At 40.5% G+C, this 22,300-nt stretch overlaps 1 protein-coding gene across 1 annotated transcript in view; it reads right to left on the bottom strand.

The window, feature by feature from the left end:
• The window catches only part of SORCS3 (sortilin related VPS10 domain containing receptor 3), a 597,388-nt gene that overhangs the window by 266,673 nt on the left and 308,415 nt on the right, over positions 1-22,300 (bottom strand). The window contains exon 4 of the mRNA XM_047826472.1: positions 18,322-18,480. Within this exon, the coding sequence (XP_047682428.1) occupies positions 18,322-18,480 (159 nt within the window). The remainder of the gene's footprint in view (positions 1-18,321; positions 18,481-22,300) is intronic.

Genomic DNA, 22,300 nt, shown 5'->3' with positions numbered 1-22,300 from the left:
AATAATGGAAATTCAGATGATTCAAACCACAACCCAAAAATATTCATAGAAAAATGATTACAGGGGTGCCTGAGTGGCTCAGTCGGTTAAGCGTCTGACTTTGGCTCAGGTCATGATCTCATGGTTTGTGAGTTTGAGCCCTGCGTCGAGCTCTGGGCTGACAGCTCAGAGCCTGGAGCCCACTTATGATTCTGTGTCTCCCTCTGTCTGCCCCTCCGTGGCTTGCACTCTGTCTCTCACATTGTCTCAAAAATAAATAAGCATTAAAAAAAATTATTACAATACTGTCATATAATACAAAATAATTAAAAATATATAAAATATAAAGAAAAATAAATAAATTAACCTGCACCTACCTTTGAAAACCTTCCTGGCTGGTGTGAAGGAGACAAGAGAGAGGAGCTATGTTGTGTAGGACCACTTTCACTATCACTAACAGAATCAGTGCCATCTATTGGCTCAGTGGAATCTTCTTTTTGTACAACTTTAACAAGGAACCTATCCAATGACACTTGCTTTTGCCTCCTTTTGAGGATTTCGTGGTATTGTCATTAAACAGATTCATCGTCCCCACTGCTACAGCCTCATTCAGGTGGTGCTTTTCTACAAAATTTTGCACTGTTTCCAAAATTTTACACATCTCCCTAATCTCATTTGAAGTGAAGGATTCCTCTGCCTTTTCCTCCTCCCCCTCTGCAGCAAAAGAAAGCTCGGTTGTGATCTTGTGACATTCAGCATCCTGTACCACTCGTATTGCAAGACATCACTCCTTTATCAAGTAAAAATTTATTAGAAATGTTCACACATTTTGTGGAACACTCACAGAACAAGTTACTTGCAATCCAAGGTTTTACTATGATAAAGGACTTTCATCCAGAATGCAGAAGGGCTTTCAACACTCAAAAAAAAACAAAAGCGACCCAATTTTTTAATGGGCAACATATTTTTGCCAGAGACTTCACCAAAGAAAATATACAGATAGTAAACAAGCACGTGGAAAGATGTCACAACAGCAAAGTTACCAACAGAATGAAAACTACTGTCACAGAGAGATACCACGACGCGCCTCGTAGAACCTAGGCTGAAACTGAAAAGACCGACAACCATAACAAGTGTTAATAAGGATATGAAGCAACTGCAAGTCTCACGTGCTCCTCATGGAAATGTAAAATGGTACAACTTTAGAATATCGTTTGTCATTTTCTTAAAAATGTGAAGCCACATCTACCGTATGATTCAGCCATTTTGCCACTAGGTATCTACCCAACAGAAATAAAAGCATATATCCATGTGAAAGCTTGTACAGGAATGGCCCCAGCAGCTCTATTTGTAGTAGCCAAAACTCAGATTCAAACCAAATGTCCATTCATGGGCAAATGAATAAACCGATTTTGGTATATCCATAAAATGGAATGTCACCCAGCAAATAGGTAAATAGATACATAGACAAATAAATAACGACTCATACACACAACAATACCTTTGAGGATGAACCTCAAAATAATTATGAGAAATTAAAAAAGCCACTCAAAAAACTGAGGATATAAGATGCCTTTTTACAAAAATGCTACAGGATGCCAACTATTGTATAGTGACAGTAAGCAAATCCCCAACTGTGACTATGGTGACAGTGGGGAAATGAAGAAAGGAGGGAGGAAGGAATTATAAAGGAGGACAAGGAAACTTTGGAGTGGGGGGGGCGGTGATGGATATGCAAATTTTCTTGACTATCATTATGGCTCTGTGGGTATATTTATGTCAACACTTACCCAATGTGTATGCTTTAACCTGAGTAGTTCCTGAATGCCAATTATACCTTGATAAAGTTTTTACAGAAATCTGAAGGCAACTCATACAGTGACCTTAGATTATTTTAAATAATGTTTATGAGCACTTAAAAATGTTTAATTTCCAAAGTATATCTTAACTCTTTGAACACAGTAATTATATCAAACATTTTGAGGACAGGTCAGACCTTCTCCCCAATGTATGCTCTCATAGTTACCAATACTTCCATTTTGTAGCACTTATCATAATTGCCATCAATTACTTATATGATCAGTGCTTCTCTTTCCATGACAGCAGAACTCGTATCAGTAGCCTTCATTAGTGAATCCCTCAGCCCTGGTACATTCTAAGTTCTCAGTAAATATTTGTTGAATATAATATCCTTGACCTGGTATCTGTGTGGCAAAGCACAGGTTATTGACACTTTTAATGACATACACTTCAAGCAAAGAAATGCTTTTTGCTCTCTATGCTTTTCATTTTTCTGTTTATTTTATCAATATTCACCTGAGAAAAAATGGTTTCCAATAGTTTAAAACATGAATCTGTCAGGATTTGTTAGACTCTGGTCTGCTAATAAGATGCTTGGGAGGAAAAAAGACAAACACCATGGCATACTTTTCAGTTATTTTTAAACGACTGATGGTGTGATACCACTAGTAGACATTACACGAGTATCAGCTTTCTATCTGATTATTCAAATGGCATATTCAGCATCAAAAAAAGGGAAAGAGATTGTATAAACCTAAGGGCAGACAGATCATATCACAAGTAATGATCTACCAGTGAAACTCAAAAGCTCCCTTTGGGAGTTGGAACCTCTGGGCTAGAAGGTTTCAGAGACCATCCAGGCTGATAGACGCGGGAGAGTGGATTCCTCAGCCACCTTCCCACATCTTCATTATGAAAACATTCAAGCTCAATATTAGTCCAACAGTATTTGAAGAAAGGAAAGTTAATATATCCTTTTTTTTTTTCCCCCTCGCTCATTCCCCAGCTGCCTATTACAAAGCTTCTAGATTACAACCTCTGGTATCTCTACCACGCACTTTAAATTAAAAAGTCTCCATTTTAAAAAAGCCTTGTTTCAATAACTTAGCTACAGCTGGCTACTGCCTCCGGCACTCAGAGCAGCCAAGGGAGACAACGGGGCAAAATGTCACAAAAGCAGCTAACAGGAAAAGCGACCACAAAGGAAGGTCATTATCCCCTCCATGGTACACCTTGGCGGCAATGCCAACCAGGACCTCCCCTCTACCACTCTGCGCTTTTGAGAAACTGGCATTTTCTTTGTCAGGAAAGAAATATGCTATGGGCACAGCCCTTGGCCTTAGATATTTTTTCAGGCAATCAGGCTATCAGATCAATAGTGTCCTTTTGGCTCTTTTCATGGTCAGAGTTATCAGGCACTCTTCCTTCCTGTGACTTTACACAGTCACAAAGTCTACTTCTATTGTCAAATCACTCTATAATTGGTCCCCTTTCTTTTCAATGCCACAATTATTACCTTAATCCAAATCTTACTTATCTCTTGTCCAGGGACAATTTAAGATCATTCACTGTCGTAAACACGGAGAAAAACGTTGGTCCTCCCATCCCTTAGGTGCTTATAAAATACAAAATTATAAAATAAAAAGCTTTCCATATGCTAAAATGAATCGCTTCTTTCCAGATTTTTCTAAAAAATCTAGATAACTTGAGTTACGTTTCCACAGATAATCTTGCCCAGGGAAAGCTTTCTCTAGAAAGCCATATTTGCACTGAGTTTTAGGACTAGCTAGATGAAAAGGGGGGAAAGGACTCCCAGAGATAAGTGCCAGAGTTTCACACTCTGGTGTGAAACAGGAGGATACATTCTCTGTTGCATGAATTAAGGGAGTGCATAGAAAGGGGAGGGGGGAGGAAGTTAGACAGGATCCAAACTACCATGGTCTATGTGCTAAGTTAAAATTATCCTCCAAACTACAGGGAAGCCAAAGATAAATTTTAAGAACAAACTGGTGGTTGCCAGAGGGGAGGGGGTAGGGAGTTGGGTAAAATACGTGAAGAGGAGAGGGAGATACAGGCCTCCAGTTATGAAACAAGTAAGTAATGGAAATAAAAACACAACATAAAGAATACGGTCAATGACATTGTAATAGCTATGGGATAGGACAGATGGTAGCTACAGTTGTGGTGAACATGGCATAATATATAAATCTGTCAAATCACTAAGTTGTACACCTGAGATGAATGCAATATTGTATGTAACTGTACTCAAAGAAGAAGGAGGAGGAGGAGGAGGAAGAGGAGGAAGAGGAGGAGGAGGAGGAAGAAGAGGAGGAGGAGGAGGAAGAAGAGGAGGAGGAGGAGGAGGAAGAGGAGGAGGAGGAGGAGGAAGAGGAGGAGGAGGAGGAGGAGGAGGAAGAGGAGGAGGAGGAGGAGGAGGAGGAAAAGGAGAAGGAGGAAGAAGAGGAGGAAGAGGAGGAGGAAGAAGAGGAAGAAGAGGAGGAGGAGGAGGAAGAGGAAGATTAAGGTCAACCAAACCTCTTTCTATAACTTCTGGCACATCTGAGATCTACTGACATTTTAATGTGCAAAGAAAGAACAAAAATAAAATACCAAAATAAAACCAAACTAAACAAATCTAGCTTATACAAGCACATAGCCATGATTCTAAAGAATAAGTTTCCATCTCTGACTTCTTTCAGACTCTATTCCCTCAAAGTTCTCCTCAGTGGTCTCCTTGGCCTGGGCACCATATTTTCTGTTGTGCCTCCATGATTTCCTAACCTTATCTAGGGTCAAGGCCAAAGATCAGTTTGAAACCTTCCTGACCAACGTCAGGACCTCTCATGAGGATCTGATTTACATCTTAGGGATAAGTCCCACCCTCACTTCTTACCTCCCACCCCCATTGTAAAATCTTCCTGGTGGTTGTTAGTTCCATTCCATACACCTCAGGAACATCTCAGGCTACAAAGTAGGAAGAGACTCCTACTCTCCCCTCCACAGGGCCATAGAGACCCATATCTCAGTAAGACATCCATCACTCAGCAACCTTGACATGAATATAAGTTATGGGCTGACTATGTCCCCTCCAAATCCATATGCTGAAGTCCTCACCCCAGTACCTCAGGATGTAACTGAATTTGAGACAGGGTATTTAAAGAGTTAGTTAAGTTAAAATAAGGTCATCAGAGTGGGCCTTAATGCACTATGACTAGTCTCATTTTAAGCAGAGGAGACTAGGACACAGATACACACAGAGGGAAGACCATGTGAAGATACCAGGAGAAGATGGCCATCTATAAGCCAAGGAGGAGTCCCTCAGAAGAAACAAATCCTACTGACATCTTGATCTCAGACTTCTACCTTCCAGAACTGTGAGACAGTTTCTACTGGGACAGGCCTAGCAAAATAATAATATGTGACAAGACAGATAACTTTTTTTTTTCACCAGAATTCCTTTGAGGAGGACCTCTTAATTACTTCAGGACTTCACGGATCAATGTAAAGAGGAGTCAAAAGTATAGCCTGGATGGCCTGAGTCTGGGTGGAGGTGCAGACAAACTGAGGATTTTGTCTGCTGTGGGGACAGAAGACCTGTAAATGCCACAGAAAGGGTTAGTGAGGATATTAGTTTCCTATCAATGCTGTAACGAATTACCGCAAATTTAGTGGCTAAAGACAACACAAATTTATTATTTTTTATACAATTAATAGAACACAAATTTAATTTATAAATGTAAATATAATTTATGGAATTTGTAGAATATAAATTAGAATATTTCCTGGAAATCTGAAATTTGAAATCAGTCTCGGGTGAAAAATCAAGGTATCCACATGACTTCAATTCCTTTCAGAGGCTTTAGGGGAGAATCCATTTCCTTGTCTTTTCCAGCTTCTAGAGGCCACCTGCATACCCTGCCCTCGTGATGCCATGTTCAAAGAGTATCATTCCAACTTCTGTTTCCATTGTCATATTTCTTCAACTCTTCTTTTCTTCTTCCCTCTTATAAGAACCCATGTGATTTTACTGGACTCACCTGGGTAATCCAGGATATTGTCTCCATCTCAGGATCTTTAACTGAATCGCATCTGCCCAGTCCCTCTTGCCCGGTAGGAAAACAAATTCACAGGTTCTAGGGATTCGGAGTTAGACATCTTTGGGGGAGGGAACATCAATGAGCTTACAAGAATGAGGAAAACCAGAGGGTGGCATGACCCAGGAGAGACTAGGGACACAGAGATGTTAAAGGGGCTTTCCCAAGTGAAAACCTATGAGTTATGACTCCTGTCCTTGACACCGTAATTCAGCTACCACCACCTAATCACAAAATGCTTGGCATAGTTGGTTACTGTTCCCAAGGAGCAGTCACTGACACAAGAATTAAGTAGTTTCCTTGGGAGATGGTGTAGGAATAGAGAAGCAACCCAGGCAATGGAAGGCACTTAATATACGGTATATTATAAAGCCAGCTAACTCTGTGGGCAACCACAACTTAACTACAATGGGAAATTCTGGGGGAAAAAGTATATAATAAATACATGCCTCAGAGTTGTCCCACAGGAGAAATGGGGGAACTAGAGTACATATATATCAAATTCTGTTGGTCACTGGCTGAGGACTGCTCCCACATGTTACCTCCCTGGCACTTCTACTGGGTCCTGTGCAGAGGAGTGGGGTAACCTCTAAAGGGTTTGGAGAGTGACTTCCAGCAAAGAAATGCAAATCCTAGCCTTAGGAAGTCAGCAGGAGCACACTACAGTGGAAATACCAAATGCATATGGGCAGGACATCAACCGTGTCTGTGAAAATTAGATTTCTCATGGAAACCAGTGACATGGCTGAGTTTTGCATCCTCACGGATGTGGGGTTGAAACAGTCCAGAAACATTAGGTAACAGCTGACATCTGGAACACACAGAGAATAAACATCAACAGCACAGTGGCTTCTGTGCTTGTCATATACCTTATGCATCCAGAACCGCCATTATTGCAACTCACTCTGTTAACTTCTACACAAAAACCAGTCTCGAACTCTTTGCTAACTGGCTCCAGCTCAGGACTTTCTATAGAGTCCCTGTTTCTAGCATTTCCCTGGTCTGGAGCCAGTTTCCCCCTCCTCCCCCACTCCCACCACATTTGGCTTAGACAGAACATCAATCTGCACTGCCACACATCTCTATTGCTCTTTTGAGCAGATGAAAATATATTGGATAGAGTTTCTCTCCACCTACTACTTCCTCCCTTGATTAAAAAAGAAAATTAAAAAAGAAATGACAAAAAGAAAAATCTCCAACTGTTATTTGCTCCTTCCATTTCACTCCCAGTCCTCAGCCCTTCTTCTCCATTCCCAGCCAGAAGTCAGGCACTTCTGGGGCTTCCACATCCACATGCATGAGGACAATACGCATGTGGGTACTTTTAAGTAAGAAGTCAATGTTCTAGAATTTAATTTTCTCCTCTCACATTAAACCTGCCATTCTTCACATAATCGGAGTGATAAATGCAGAGTCAGACCTCGTCTCCCTGACATTAATACCCATCAGGACTTCAAATGCAAACAATTGTGACATTCGACTTTATAAAAATTACCAAGTGCACCAACTCCGCTTAATTAAACCATTTAAAAGTTGCTTTTGTTACATTTAATGAATGATATATTATACTGCAATGAAACATGCAGCAATACAAATACTTCACAATGCTTCCAATTAAGACTCACTTCACTTATGCCAATTGACAACACAAGTGTTCCACACTTCATTCAGTTTGTGCATTTTAAATGAACTGGTTAGTGAGAAGGGTGCTTCTGTGCTAATGAGTTTTGTAATCAAGGCATCTATTTTAATTTCAAATTGGCTAGATTGGGGGAAATTGCTAGACTAAATGACTGGTACTAATTAGGATTATAAAAATATTCATCATGCCATGGAATTAACATGGGGGTCTGATTTTCCTACATTTGCATATTGCTTGAGTTTTGGGGAAAAAAATCTTGACAAATTGTCTTCTCTTTAGTAAATTGAACAAACACTATATCTGTTTTAGCCCTTCTTTTCATTTAAAGCATAATACATATTCATGATTTGTAAATGAAGTTAAATGATTTCAACTTCTATCTTCATTACCATATTAAAGATGTTGTCTTCATAAACTTCCTTAAAAAACTTCAAATCATAGTATTACCTATTTAAATGGCAAACTCTTTGGTTTAATCTACATATTAACCCACATGTTGGAACAAATTAACAGGAAAAGTGAGTAAAAATGGACAAAACCTGAAAAAAACCACTACTGCCTTGTTTATTTTCTGCTTGAGGCAAAATTAATTAGTCCTATGGCCTAACATCAGTAAGCGGGGTTTGATGGCTTCCGGCCTCAGGATCTCATCTTGGAAAGTGCCATCAGCTGAGGGATGTGACAGAGGAACCACTGGATGCTTCCAAACGTCTGGTCTTGGCATGGCCAATTGTGTTGTCTCATTATTACAGTGCTCTCTGGGACTGGGATTCCGTATGAAGTGGCCCATATGAATTTCTGCCCAGATGTGGTAGTTAAGTCTGTCTATTCACTAGGGAGAGTGAGGTGTGGTGGTGGGTCCTAATGGGAGATCTCAGGAAGGCCTAGAATAGAGAGAGGGCCAGGCCCCTCACCGGCTATGTGACCTTGAGCAAATTAACACTGCTTGCTCTTAAGAGACATACGCTCACCTATAACTTGGAAATAACACTGCCCACCTTGCAGACTCCTATGAGAATTCAATATAATGTACATAAAAGCACCTGTCACTACCCATACACAGATGATATTTAAAGACATATATCTCCATTTCTGAGAAGAACCTATATGTCCAATATTAAATAACACAGCATGGGCGTGTAAGAGTTACTCAGCACAAACCTTAATTCACTGCATATGTCTACACCCCTTGGCTCCAGAGTATTTGTTTCCATTACAGCTGTCAAATCAAATAACCAAACACTAATTCAATTTTCGGGTATAGTCACAAAATTCATCTGAAAAACTACCAGAATAAATCACTTCCTTAACATCTATCTATAGTGGATGCTTCTAAATAATAAGACCTATATCTATCACTGAGTTGTAAATAATATAGATTGAGGTTATATCCAACAAGAGTATACTTTTTGTTAGGAGAAAAAACATAATTTCTAGAGTTTCACAGTTTAAAAGGGACCAGAGTGAAAAGCAACGCTGAAGAAAAGAGAAACCTTAGACTCAATGTACTCCTAGTTCAAGGAAATTTTCCTCTACATCACTCTGCCTCTTCAAAAGGTATTTAAATAATGATTTGAAATATTTTATCTAAAATGACCATTTTCACACCTAAAATGTTTCTTAAGAGCACTGCTTTAGAACTAGGACTTAACATAAGCTATTTAAGAATAGCTTCAACAATTTTTTTTAATTAGAAAAGTAATCTAACAAAATAATGGAAAATTTAAAAGACAAACGGCATGGAAAACAGAATTCCATCATCTTGAGAGACCCCAGGAAATATTTGGGAATATTTCCTTCCTTCCTTTAAAAATGTTTCTTCTCCCCTCCCTCTTTGCTTCCTTTCTTCTTCCCTTTATCTTATTTTATCTTTTGCCTATCTGCATTCAAATAACACAACTTTACCTAACATTTCTTATGCATGAATGCATATGTATATGAATTCATTTGAAATGTAGACGTATTAAATAGGAATTAATGCATATCCATGCTGCTACATGGTCATCAGAACCACCATTTTGATGGCTGTGTAATATTCTGTCAAATGTATGGACCATGATGTAAAGTCTCTTAATGTTGGTCATTGAATGAGTTTCCATGCAGTTTTCCCCATTATGAATGACTTTGATAAACCATCATACCTAAAGCTTTGTGGTATTTAGTGTTATTCTCTTGGTAGTCTCAGAACTGGAATAAGTTAATCGTTGGATTATAATTATGAATACGTGTACATCTTCTGATACACATCACCAAGATGTCTTCCAGGAAGGCAAACTCATTCACATGCCCATCAATATCATGTCAGAATATGGGTTTCATCACAACTTTGCCAACACAGGGTATTGTTCTTATGGCATAGAAAGACACACATTTTTAAAAATGAAACCTGTGAAATTAATTGTAAATGGGCATTTTTTGAAAGTTTCCTTACAAATGCTCTGGATGGATCAGGCTCATTCAACATCAATGAATTATTGCCTTTGGTTTAAAGTTTAAGTTTTTTAAATTCTCCTTCTCTATCACTTCCCTCACCTGCTGTCTTCTAACTTTCCTTCCAAGGAATTTATCTGTGTCTATTCCTTCACCACCTTATCCAGAAATCATCTGCATGACATTAAAAACAACCCTGATCAGGGGCGCCTGGGTGGCGCAGTCGGTTAAGCGTCCGACTTCAGCCAGGTCACGATCTCGCGGTCCGTGAGTTCGAGCCCCGCGTCAGGCTCTGGGCTGATGGCTCGGAGCCTGGAGCCTGTTTCCGATTCTGTCTCTCTCTCTCTCTGCCCCTCCCCCGTTCATGCTCTGTCTCTCTCTGTCCCAAAAATAAATAAACGTTGAAAAAAAAATTTAAAAAAAAAAAAAAAAAAAAAAAAAAAAAAAAAAAACAACAACCCTGATCGATGGTGACCCCACTGGGGGTGGAACATAATGATTGCACAGAGCACAAGGGGGATTCTGGAAAGCTAGTCATGTGCTCCTTAATCAGGGTGCTAGTTTCATAGGTGAATTCAGTTTATGAAAATTCATCAAGCTCATGAGATGTAAACTTTCCTATATATACGCTATAACTTGAGTGAAAAGGATTAAAGACTGACTCCGACTTTATTTTAATTCTTTTAATGTTTATTTACTTTTGAGAGAGAGAGTGAGAGAGAGAGAGAGAGAATGTGAGTGGGCAAGGGGCAGAGAGAGAAGGAGACACAGAATCCAAAGCAGGCTCCAGGCTCTGAGCTGTGAGCACAGACATGGGGCCCAAACTCACAAACTGCAATATCATGACTTGAGCTGAAGTTGGACACTTAACCAACTGAGCTACCCAGGAACCCCAAGACTGACTCTGACTTTAAAAGGCCAGGTGCATACACAAAAATAACTCAAAATTGATGAAAGACCTAAATGTAAGACAGGAAGCCATCAAAATCCTTGAGGAGAAAGCAGGGATCAGCCTCTTTGACCTTGACCACAGCAACTTCTTACTCAATATGTCTCTGGAGGCAAGGGAAACAAAAGCAAAAATGAACTATTGGGACCTCATCAAAATAGAAAGCTTCTTCACAGCAAAGAAAAAAATCAGCAAAACTAAAAGGCAACTGACAGAATGGGAGAAGATATTTGCAAATGACATATCAGACAAAGGGTTAGTACCCAAAATCTACAAAGATCTTATCAAACTCAACACCCAAAAAACAAATAATCCAGTGAAGAAATGGGCAAAAGACATGAATAGACACTTCTCCAAAGAAGACATCCAGATGGCTGACACATGAAAAAATGTTCAACATCACTTATCATCAGAGAAATACAAATCAAAATCACAGTGAGATATCACTGCACACCTGTCAGAATGGCTAACATTAACAACTCAGGCAACAACAGATGTTGGCGAGGATGAGGAGAAAGAGGATCTCTTTTACCCTGCTGGTGGGAATGCAAACTGATGCAGCCACTCCGGAAAACAGTATGGAGGTTCCTGAAAAAATTAAAAATAGAACTACCCTATGACCCAGCAATTTCACTACTAGATATTTATCCAAGGGATACAGGTGTGCTGTTTCAAAGGGGCACATGCATCCCAATGTTTATAGCAGCGCTAGCAACAATAGCCAAAGTATGGAAAGAACCCAAATGTCCATCGACAGATGAATGGATAAAGAAGATGTGGTATGTGTGTGTGTGTATGTGTGTGTGTGTATATGTGTGTGTGTGTATATACATACATACATGTACATACATACGTATGTACGTACATATGTACATACAGTGGAGTATTACTTGGCAATCAAAAAGAATGAAATCTTGCCATTTGCAACTACATGGATAGAACTAGAGGGTATTAAGCTAAGCGAAATTAGAGAAAGACAAGATCATATGACTTCACTCATAAGAGGAATTTAAGATACTAAACAGATGAACATCAGGGAAGGGCAGCAAAAAAAAAATAGAAAAACAAGGAAGGGGACAAAACGTAAGAGACTCTTAAATATAGAGAAGAAACAGAAGGTTGCTGGAGTGGGGGGGTGGGCTAAATGGGCAAGGGGCATTAAGGAATCTACTCCTGAAATCATTGTTGCACTATATGCTCACCTAGATGTAAATTAAACAATAAATACATTTAAAAATAATTAAAAATAAATAAATAAATAAATAAATAAATAAATAAATGAATGAATGAATGAATGAATGAAAGGCCAGGCACTGTCATACCAGTATGACTGGTCAAGATGGTGGCAGAGAATGGAAGCAGGATAGAAGGTATGGTCAGGTCAGGTAGATAAGTTCCTAAGTCTAGAGAGGCTTGCCAAGGAAGGGGCAAGCTAAAGAATTCCCGAGTCCAACTGGAATACTGGAGACCTAGGGTCAGAATTAGGCAAAGGGTCAGAGTTGGGGACACTAGGCAGCAGTGTGAACACAAAGGACCAGTGTGTACATGAAGACATGGTCACTGCATACAGGAAACGGGTGGAAGAATCCAGAGAAGGCTGTGAGCTGCTCCACCTCCTTCTCACCTGTGGCTGCAGTCACCTCCTTTGCCGAGATACTGTCTTGGCTGAATTTCTACCATGAGAGCAGAACTGCTTTGGGAAGATGTTGGGAAAAGGTCCCTGAGTACCCTACTTAATACACATATATGCTGCATCTCCCATCAATTATTTTGGCAAATATTCATGTTCTCTTCCCTGACAGAAATGTGTCAGCTTACCAAAATGGACACCTAGAATGTAGAGGCAAAGCACAGAAACTCTGGAACTTGACACAGAAAAGCAGGTTTGGGAAGACAAAGGCCATGAGATCCATAATTTTATGGCATATTGTTCTTTTGAGCTAATGTTCTCATGAGCAAAGTTGCCATGGGTAGAGATTTTTACTGTGTGACCCTCACCGGATGCAAGTTAATATTGTACACTCAACCAGTTGTGTCATTCAGAGCTCAGTTCAGATAGATTAGTGGTAATATTTGAATAACACACAGGTTGTTCCATCTTCTTAATAAAAAAAAAATAGGGCCATTCTTGGTCCACTGTTTTGTTTTCACCTACATGAAATAGCCTCATGGAAACTGGTGTTTCTATGGCGATGGAGACAGCACCTCCCCACTATACCCACAAGATATCTCCAAGAGCACGATCAGCTTGCCATAAGTGAGTGGAGCTCTGGACTGTTGTTCTCTTAAATGATACACAAATGGTTTTATAGGCATGGAAGAGACCTAATGAAATTGCAATGTTTTTCTTGAAATAGAAGGTGCCCTTCAGTAGTACTCTCGTTCCCTGGAGGATACGCTTCAAAACCATGGTCATCCCTAGTTAATCCCCAGCAGCTTTATCCCCACCAGGTGGGGAGATATAAAGCCTTTTTCTGCCAATGGCTACTGAGGAAAGTTGTCATCACCTGCTAATCCTGGAGCTCTGAATACAATTACATTTCTAATCTGAGGGTTTACAGGAGAATACAAATGAAAGGAACAGCATCATTTGTATCCAGCATTCCAGAAGTACAGGTTTAAACTTCCTTTTTGAATTTTCAGTTCCTCCACACACCAGATGCTCTAATTCACCAGTGCCCTGTTCATGCAGCCCCAGATAGAGTCCACCAACCAGTAGCCTGCATGGAACAACCATCACCTCTTCAACTGTGGACTCTGTTTTGCCAGTGACCATGACCAAAACTGCATCAGCTCCTTAACCAGCTTGTCAATCTGTCAGCTACTATTGAACTTGTCTGGTAGCAGGTGATCAAAAAAAACCCAAAACAAACAAACAAAAAAAAAACACAGCAGTCCACACCCCCCAACTACTGTAACAGCAAGCCTGCATTATGTGTGCTAGCGTTTCAGAAAGTGGTTTTTAAATGGAAATGACTGGCAATTCTAGACCAGTCTAGCTCAGAAGTGTCTGAAAAACAACAGAGTCTGAAATCCCATGGAGCTCCTCATCTCTGGTCTCCAAAGCCAGTTGTATTTGTTAATGTTTCATTTTGCCAAGTAGACAAATGATAATAGAGAGTTGTGTAACTCTGCCTCTCCCACAGGAAAAAAAATAGCTGTTTTCAACTCTGTCTCTTGTGGAAGACCCCTGTGCCAGGATGTATGCATCTGTAAATACATGAGCATGTGCCCATTAAAAACAAAACAAAACAAATAACAAAAAAAAAACTACACCAAGTCTCTTGTCAAAATGAGGAATGTTTAAAAATCCAGATTTCTACAGCAATGAGAACATCTATCCATTCAGAGGGCTGCAATATCCTCAAAACCTGTCTTGAAGTCTTTTTTTAAAATCTGTTTTAATAATATTATTGAGCCCTCCAGCTAATCCAAAACATCACAATGTAGTTTCAGTCATCAATGAGGACATAGCCTGGTGGAAACAAAAGAGAATCCTGACTCCTAAATACACAGCCCTCAAAAGACATTCTAAGGCTTTGATTTGGGGAGGGGAGGGGAAAAGGGAGGGGACAGGGGAGGGGAGAGGGGAGGGGAGGAGAGGGGAGAGGGGAGGAGAGGAGAGGAGAGGGGAGGGGAGGAGAGGAGAGAGGAGAGGAAAGGAGAGAGGTGGGGAGGAGAGGGGAAGAGAGAAGAGGAGAGGTGAGGCGAGGCGAGGCGAGGGGAGGGGAGGGGAGGGGAGGGGAGGGGAGGGGAGGGGAGGGGAGAGGAGAGGAGAGGAGAGGAGAGGAGAGGAGAGGAGAGGAGAGGAGAGGAGAGGAGAGGAGAGGAGAGGAGAGGAAATACTGGGGAGGGGAGGGGAGGAGAGAGTAGCTGTTCTCTTATTATTCCAATTTAATCAGCCATAACCTATCATGTTTGCTGGTTGTTTTTTAATCACGAGATTCTTATAAAGTCATCTCCATTTATAAGAATCTCCATTCTTATAAAGTCATCTCTTCTTTTGTCTGTGGGGCAAAAGAAGAGCTGCCACAGGAACTGGGAAGCTCCCGGGATGGCCAGAACGGAAGAAATTGGTCAAAAGTCCAGGTCCAGCTGAACAGGAAACAAAAATAACTCTGCTACATCATGACACATCAAAATTGGAGAGTCATGGCCCATGTACAGGGTCAAGTACAAGATGCATTTGTCGCTACCTCGCCACCCCTTTGCAACTTTGGAAGTGGGTGATCTCCCACAACCTGGCCTTGAACCAGTACAGTTCCTAGTACAACATTTCCTAGCTGGCTCACAACCTACCATCCAGCATCTCAACTAACATGTTGTTATATTCATGTCTCAATTTCTAGCTACAATTTTGTCCTATCCGGAAGGTATTTCCTTAATTCTCCTGCAGTGCCTTTACTGAATGAGATCTCCTGGCAAGTCTCCTGCAGCTTTGAGGTAGCAATTTGGAAGGTGAAGCAACTGGATATTGTCCCTTTAAAATATCATTCAATTAGGTCTTTTGTAATACATACAACGTAACGAGATAGCCTTACCGATTCTAAAGAAATTGCCAGTGCATTTCATCAAAGGCACAATAATGAAAACATCGATTCAATCCTCACCACAAACATCTCCCTTTGATGCTGCAGTTACCTTAATACTAACACTTTTCATTTTCTCTAGAAGAAACCAGCTGCCTCAATGCATGCACATCACAGAAGGCTCCAGTCTGAAATAAGACATTTGTATATCAATCTCAACTCCCCTTGCCTCTTCATCCGCTGCTGCATAGCATCACTGTCCTTGACTCTAAACCAATAAATCATTCCAAAATAAAGAAAAACTCTTCTGCACCCTGAATGACTGAGGCTACATGTTTTATGCCAGCTCTGCAAATGTTGCCAGGGGCATCATCTGCCTCCTCACACCATTTATTTAAAAGAATGGCAGGGTACCAGTTAGAAACTTTATGGGCCTGAAGAACATCCAGCCACTTTATGCAAAAGATGTCAACAAGAAAGAGTACCTAAGGAATAATACATCCAGAAATGTGCAGCGTGATTAGGAAAATCCATCAACACCCACTGCCACATTTCCAAATATTTTTACTAAGTGAAAAAGCAGCCACCAAGCCTGAAAGTATTTTGAACACATTATATCCACAAGAGTACTTCCTGAGCAATGGCCCAGATGTTCACAGCGCTATGGAGATGGAGTTAAAGGATATTCCTTCTAGATACACACAAGGCACACTGCATTTGGTTTATTAATCTTTTGGCATGAGAGGTCTAATCTAGTTTGTCTCTGTATAAATAAAAATATAGTTTCGGGTTTCTGAGCATCATCTAGATAAATTACTATTCAGCCTTTAACAAAGCCAAATAAATTATTATTTTTTCAATACAGCTTCGAAATTCCTAGCAACACTAAGCATCTAAACTCACAGACTACCTGACATTTGGCTAAGTCTTTCATACAATATCCACTTGATGCCATGAAAGAAATGTATTTGCAGTGGCTTTTGCTCTGCAAATGTCATATGGGTGTCCTTAGGGGATTGCATTAAGCACCTGGAACCCACCATGAGGCTCCATTAATGAGACATATAAAGGTTATGTTGAAATTATTGTTTAAAGGTGCTGACATCTCTCTCTCCCTCTCTCACACACACACACTCATATTTACAATCCCATATTTAAATATATACAGAGAAGCAACTGTTTCAGGATTTAAGAGAGAACAGAAAAAGCTATTTCAGTTAAGGTTAATCTGTAGATATCTCTCCGCTAGACAGTGCTGATAATTATCTATTTTCTTTCACTGATTGATTTCACAACATTATTACATAACAGTTTGTCATCAAGCACTGTACCTAGGTTCTGTACTAAGGCAATACAAAGAAGCATAGTCTAAAGTCTCTTAAGTGTAAGTTGATCAGTTACAGCGGGCTCATTACCATAGCATTTATGCATTCATCCACTAATTTGTTCACCTCACAAAAATTACTGAGCACTTATTAAGTACCAGGCACTGTGTCAGCACTGGTGTTAAATCAGAGAGTAAAACCAAACCTGGCCCTGCCCTCCTGGAGCTTATAGTCTAGTGAGGAATATAGATAATCCTAATATCACATAAATCAATGTAAAATTTCAACAGTGACAGGCATTCTGAAGGGGGGTATACAGCATTATGGGAAACAACACCAAGGAGCATTTAACTTTGTCAGGGAGTTTAGGGAAGAGGTCCTGAGAAAGTGATGCTAGAACTGAGATCTGACAGTGACAAAGTTGATTTCGGGGAAAAAGATTCCAGGCCCAGGAAATGGAGCCAGGGAAACAGCTGGGGTGACAAACTGAAAGAAAGCCATTCAAGGGAAAGTGATAATCTTGAGTCAAGACGGAGGAGGGACCAGCTAAGGAAATCTTAACAGATCCTACAAAGGACTTCGGTCTTTATTCTGTGAGCAATGAGAAAATGATGAAATCCTAAGATCTACATTTGGAAAATAGGTTGTTCAGGTTATAGTGTAAACACACTGGAAGAGGCTCTGGTCACAGCTCAAACGACAGATATAACCCATGTTTGAGTGGTGGTGGTAATCAAAGGGTCCATGGAATTAAGAGATAGAGATAAGAATGACAGATTACAGACACCAGGTTTGCAACAAGGAAGTATGAAGGATAACTCCCAGGTTTCTACCTTTTGCCAACAAATGGATACAATCAGGGAACACTGGAAGAGAACCAGCTATGTTGGAGGGAGAGCAAAGTTCATTTTTGGAATATGTTGAATCAAGAGGCATCCGAGACACATGAGAGTCAAGGTCGAGTACACAGATGGGTAAATGGATCTTGAGCTCGAAGAGGAGGATTTATCGAGTCATTATATCTTGAAGGTACTTATAGAAAACAACAAAATGGACATGTTTGGGACTTCCCTTCCTTTGCTAAACTACAAGCAATGGTATATTCAAATTTTACCAAATCAACACCACATGGTATGCTGGAATATGCCCTAGACTTGGAATCTGACAATACGCATTTGAGCTCCGGCTCTTCCAATGACTAGCTCGGCAGGCTTGAACAAACACCTCAGCCCTTCTGCACCTTTGTTTACTATAGTCACCAGCAAATTATTATGAATACACATTCCCTACTTACTTCACAGGGTTGTTTTAAAGGTCAAATGAGTAAAATTATAGAGAAAATCATCTTCAGCCTATGAAATGATAAACAGCACTGCCAATACGTGAAATGCACCTGCCTGCATATTTTGATACTGAAGAGTAGAAAAGAAAGTTCGTTGCTGCAGACAAAATCAACCCAGATGGATGATGAAATGTCATTGAATCCCTTCCAAAATTGGGACTGAGTAAACAAGCGTTTTTCCCCAGGTGGTACCTGGGTGACAAGATGCAAATAAAAACAGTGTTTGTTCACCTTTTGATCCAGACTGTAGGCCAGCACCCAGTCTTCCTGCTTGGGATGGAAGAGCAGACTCTGGATGTAGAAGGTGAGCCGGTACTTCTGATAGGTGGCCCCCTCATCTGAGCTGATCAGTAAGCTGCTCTCCATTTCAGGATCACTAAGAAGCATGATCTAAAGGAGAGGGGAGAAAATATTGACAGAGTTAGCATAAGAGAACTACTACAAGAAATTAAAGCATAAATATAAAGTCATCTGTACTTGCATATCACAGCACAGGAAGGGGCACGTGGGTCTCTCTATGAAATATTGGCATTTCCCCCCTGATTTAGTCCTTCATTGCTGAAGGGAGCTGGAATATTGTGCATGGTTAGGTCTGCATACAAATGAGGCTTTGTTTTGTGATGTCCATCTTATAAGTACTTTCATTTTTGATGTCCAGCCTTTAAGTAGTGGGAGCATATTCTTACGGTCCTCTGTCCCCTGACCTTGAGACCATCACAAATTTCTCTTCCTCCCTCTCCCTCCCTCAATTCCTGTCGCTCTTCATCACGCTATTGTTCTTACTGCCCTTTAATCATGAAAAGGATCCCCTTATTATCCCACTGTTTGTTTTGTTCTTTCTGAATGAATTGTTTCAGTGATTTAATTGACTTAAGTGGTCTCAATGATCCCTTTGTTTTCGAGATTTTCCAAAGCACCTATCCCCAAAGGCCCCTGGGGCAAAGACTGCTGCTCAGGAAAGTGTGTCTTCCCCAAGCCAGATGGACAGAATGGTATAGACTAAAAACACTTTGGCATCAGAAGGAGCAGATTCAAACTCAACACTTCTCTGTTCACAATGGGTCACTTGGAAACCTACTTAACTCTAGAGGCCTCAGTTGCCACAACAATAATTGAGTATCACAAGAAGCCAAAATGGCCTTGAACACACAGTCTTGACAAGGGATAGCTATAATTATTATTTATCTTCCAGTATGTATGTAAAAGCTCCCTCCAATCAGTGCACTTTGACTTCTACTTACAGTACCTCAGTGACATTGGCCTCACTGCACATGTGACTGACTTTCCAGTATTTAATCCAACAGACATTTAGACACTCAGACCTTTCCCATCATGGAACTCCTAACAGTCTTTGATACCACGGCAATTCCATCCTCCCTGAAGTGTTCTCTTCCAGGGCTTCCATAACATCACACTCATCTAGCCTTCCTTTTCATCTCTTTTGAGTACTCAGCTTTCTCTGATCTCTATAATATGACCACTCCTTGGGGCGCCTGGGTGGCTTAGTTGGTTGAGCCTCTGACTTTGGCTCAGCTCATGATCTCACAGTTCATGTGTTCGAGCCCCTCATTGGGCTCTGTTGCTGACAGCTCAGAGCCTGGAGCCTGCTTCGGATTCTGTCTCCCTCTCTCTCTCTTCTTCTCCCCCGCTCACACTCCCTTTCTCTCTGTCAGAAATGAATAAACATTAAAAAAAAATTATAATATGACCACTCCTCAACCCTCAGTTGAGGGTTTTTATTCAACACACCGTTCCTCAGGGACTTCTTCCAAGCTTTTTTTTTGTATTATTATTATTGCTATCTTTCTGGGGACAACTCATAAATTAAATCTCAACCTGAGGTCTCCTCTCGTCTCAGCCTCAGCTTCCTGGCAGATTGTTCTATCTGAAGGTCCACAAACACCTCAAATTCAACATTCCTCACACTGTACCTCCTCCCAGCTCTACCCATCTTCCACTGTGTCCTGACTCAGTTACTGTTTCTACCAATGATTCAGTATAAAGCCAAAACCCAAGATTCAGCCTTGACTCTGCTTTTCTACTTACCTCCTAACATTAAATTGTGTTTGAGCCCTGTATATTTTACCTACTAATTAACTCTAAAATCAGATCTAGTTTCTCTCTCTCTCTCTTTGCCCTTTATAACTGCCTTAGCCCAAAATGTGATAATTTCTGCACTGCATCACTGTAAGACCTTCTAGACAACCTCACTGATGTCACATAGCCCTTTCCACCCCCCCCCCAGCAATCTACTTTGTACACTGTGACCCCAATAATTGTACTATATAAAACTTATTTGATTCTGACATTCCCCTACTTAAAACCATTCGATGAACTTATCACTGATCTTCCCATATATCCTAAAATCTTTAAAATAGCCTGACAAACTCTCCCCTGCTCATGTCTCTGGCTTCAGCAGCAGCAGCATAACCCTTTTGACCTTTATTATCCAGCTACGCCTAGCTTCTTTGAGTTCCTAATGTTTGCTGAGTGACTGAATGAGCAAACGAGTTTATTTCCTCTTACAGATTTTCCTGCCTTTGGCTATAGTTCCACCAGTTGTTAGGGCTACTTCTTACCACGGTCTGAACCACAGGGCCCAGAGTACAAAATAAAGCCAAAACCCGTACCCATACCTCATCAAATAAAACTATTAATGGCAGGATTTTTTAAATGCTACTTATAGTACATATCACTATTACAAAGTAAGCTTTAAAATAGATTCAATCCCTTCAGCTGCTAAGATTCATAGTCCTTTTCCTCTTTTATTCCTTTACAGCTTCCAAGACAAGCTTACTTTCTTTTCCCCAAATATTTGCTTTGGCTTCATTGAAATAAGTTATTACTAGTTATCAGCAAATTTTTAGGGAATGGATGCTGTATAATATTTTTTCCATTCCTATATGAATAATCCAGGGGAAATGATCTGAGATGGGTTTTTCATAGACAGAAGAGAGTCTCTGCCCTTGGGGCTATGAAGGGGGAGGGGCAACTGAGAAAAGCACCCCTCTGCTGCCCTTGAGGAAACCTCAGAGGACATATCTATCCTCCTCACAAAGTCTAAGAGGACAAACACTGAGGAAGAATGAGGCTTTCATCGCAGCCCTGCCCTGCTCCCACCATGTGCTGACAGGCTACATAACAGGCAATGAAATCATTTTTCCCCTGGTGCAGAGAAATTAAACTGCTTATTTTATGCAGGTATAAAGAAGCTTCATGCCTATGATTTTAATTAGAAGATAAGACCAACATCATAAATGGACTTCATTTTATATACCATGAGTTACTATGTACTGAATAATGGTTACCATCAAATATCTAGTGCAATGTATTCTCTTCCCCTAGCAGTTTCCTTCTGGGCACATGTGCGCGCACACACACACACACACACACACACACACACACACATAAACACACATCCACACACAAATGCTGCATATATGTGCACACATACCTGTTCACACATACATCAATGCTACATATGTATGGGCACACACACACACATGCACACACACATCAACCCACACACAAATGCTGCATGTATGTGTACACATACATACTCACACATACATCAATGCTGCACATATAGGTGCACACACATGTACACATACACACACATTAATCCATAAACACTGCATATATATGTACACATACACCCTCACACATACATTGATGCTGCATATATGGATGCACACACATCCACTAATGAATTCATATATAAGGCATATTGACACTGTGTGGTGGTCTTAGAGAGCTTTTACTGGCAGGCGTACATTTTTATTGCAACCTTTCTCTGACATTCTCATCAGAATCCCTTTCATATACTTTGATATCACTGCCAGTGTCTGTATTCAGTGCTAGCCTCTGAGAAGAATGAGATGAAGGGAAACAGCCCTGTATGTTCTGGATTTCAAGTCTGCACTGGCCACACTACCAGATACTTTATCAAAATCTCCCACAAATCAAGTGACAAAAGTATCATCAGTTGCATTGATAAGGAAACAGAGGCTCAGAGGAGGAAAGCAACTTTCCCACTGCCTCCTCTGATCGGCTCAAATGCCACCACCTGCACCCAATACTAACACGTTCCTGGACCTTGAAACCACAGCAAGTTAGTATCTTTATCAGCAGAAGAGCAGAAGTCAGAGGAGCAAGTCTTCATTCATCCTTTTCTTAAGCATCTCTACGAAAGTCACCAAAACAAACAAAC

This window comes from Prionailurus viverrinus, chromosome D2, assembly GCF_022837055.1.
Source record: "Prionailurus viverrinus isolate Anna chromosome D2, UM_Priviv_1.0, whole genome shotgun sequence".
NCBI classification, from domain to species: Eukaryota; Metazoa; Chordata; class Mammalia; order Carnivora; family Felidae; genus Prionailurus; species Prionailurus viverrinus.
This window is presented reverse-complemented; position numbering and strand designations above follow the sequence as displayed.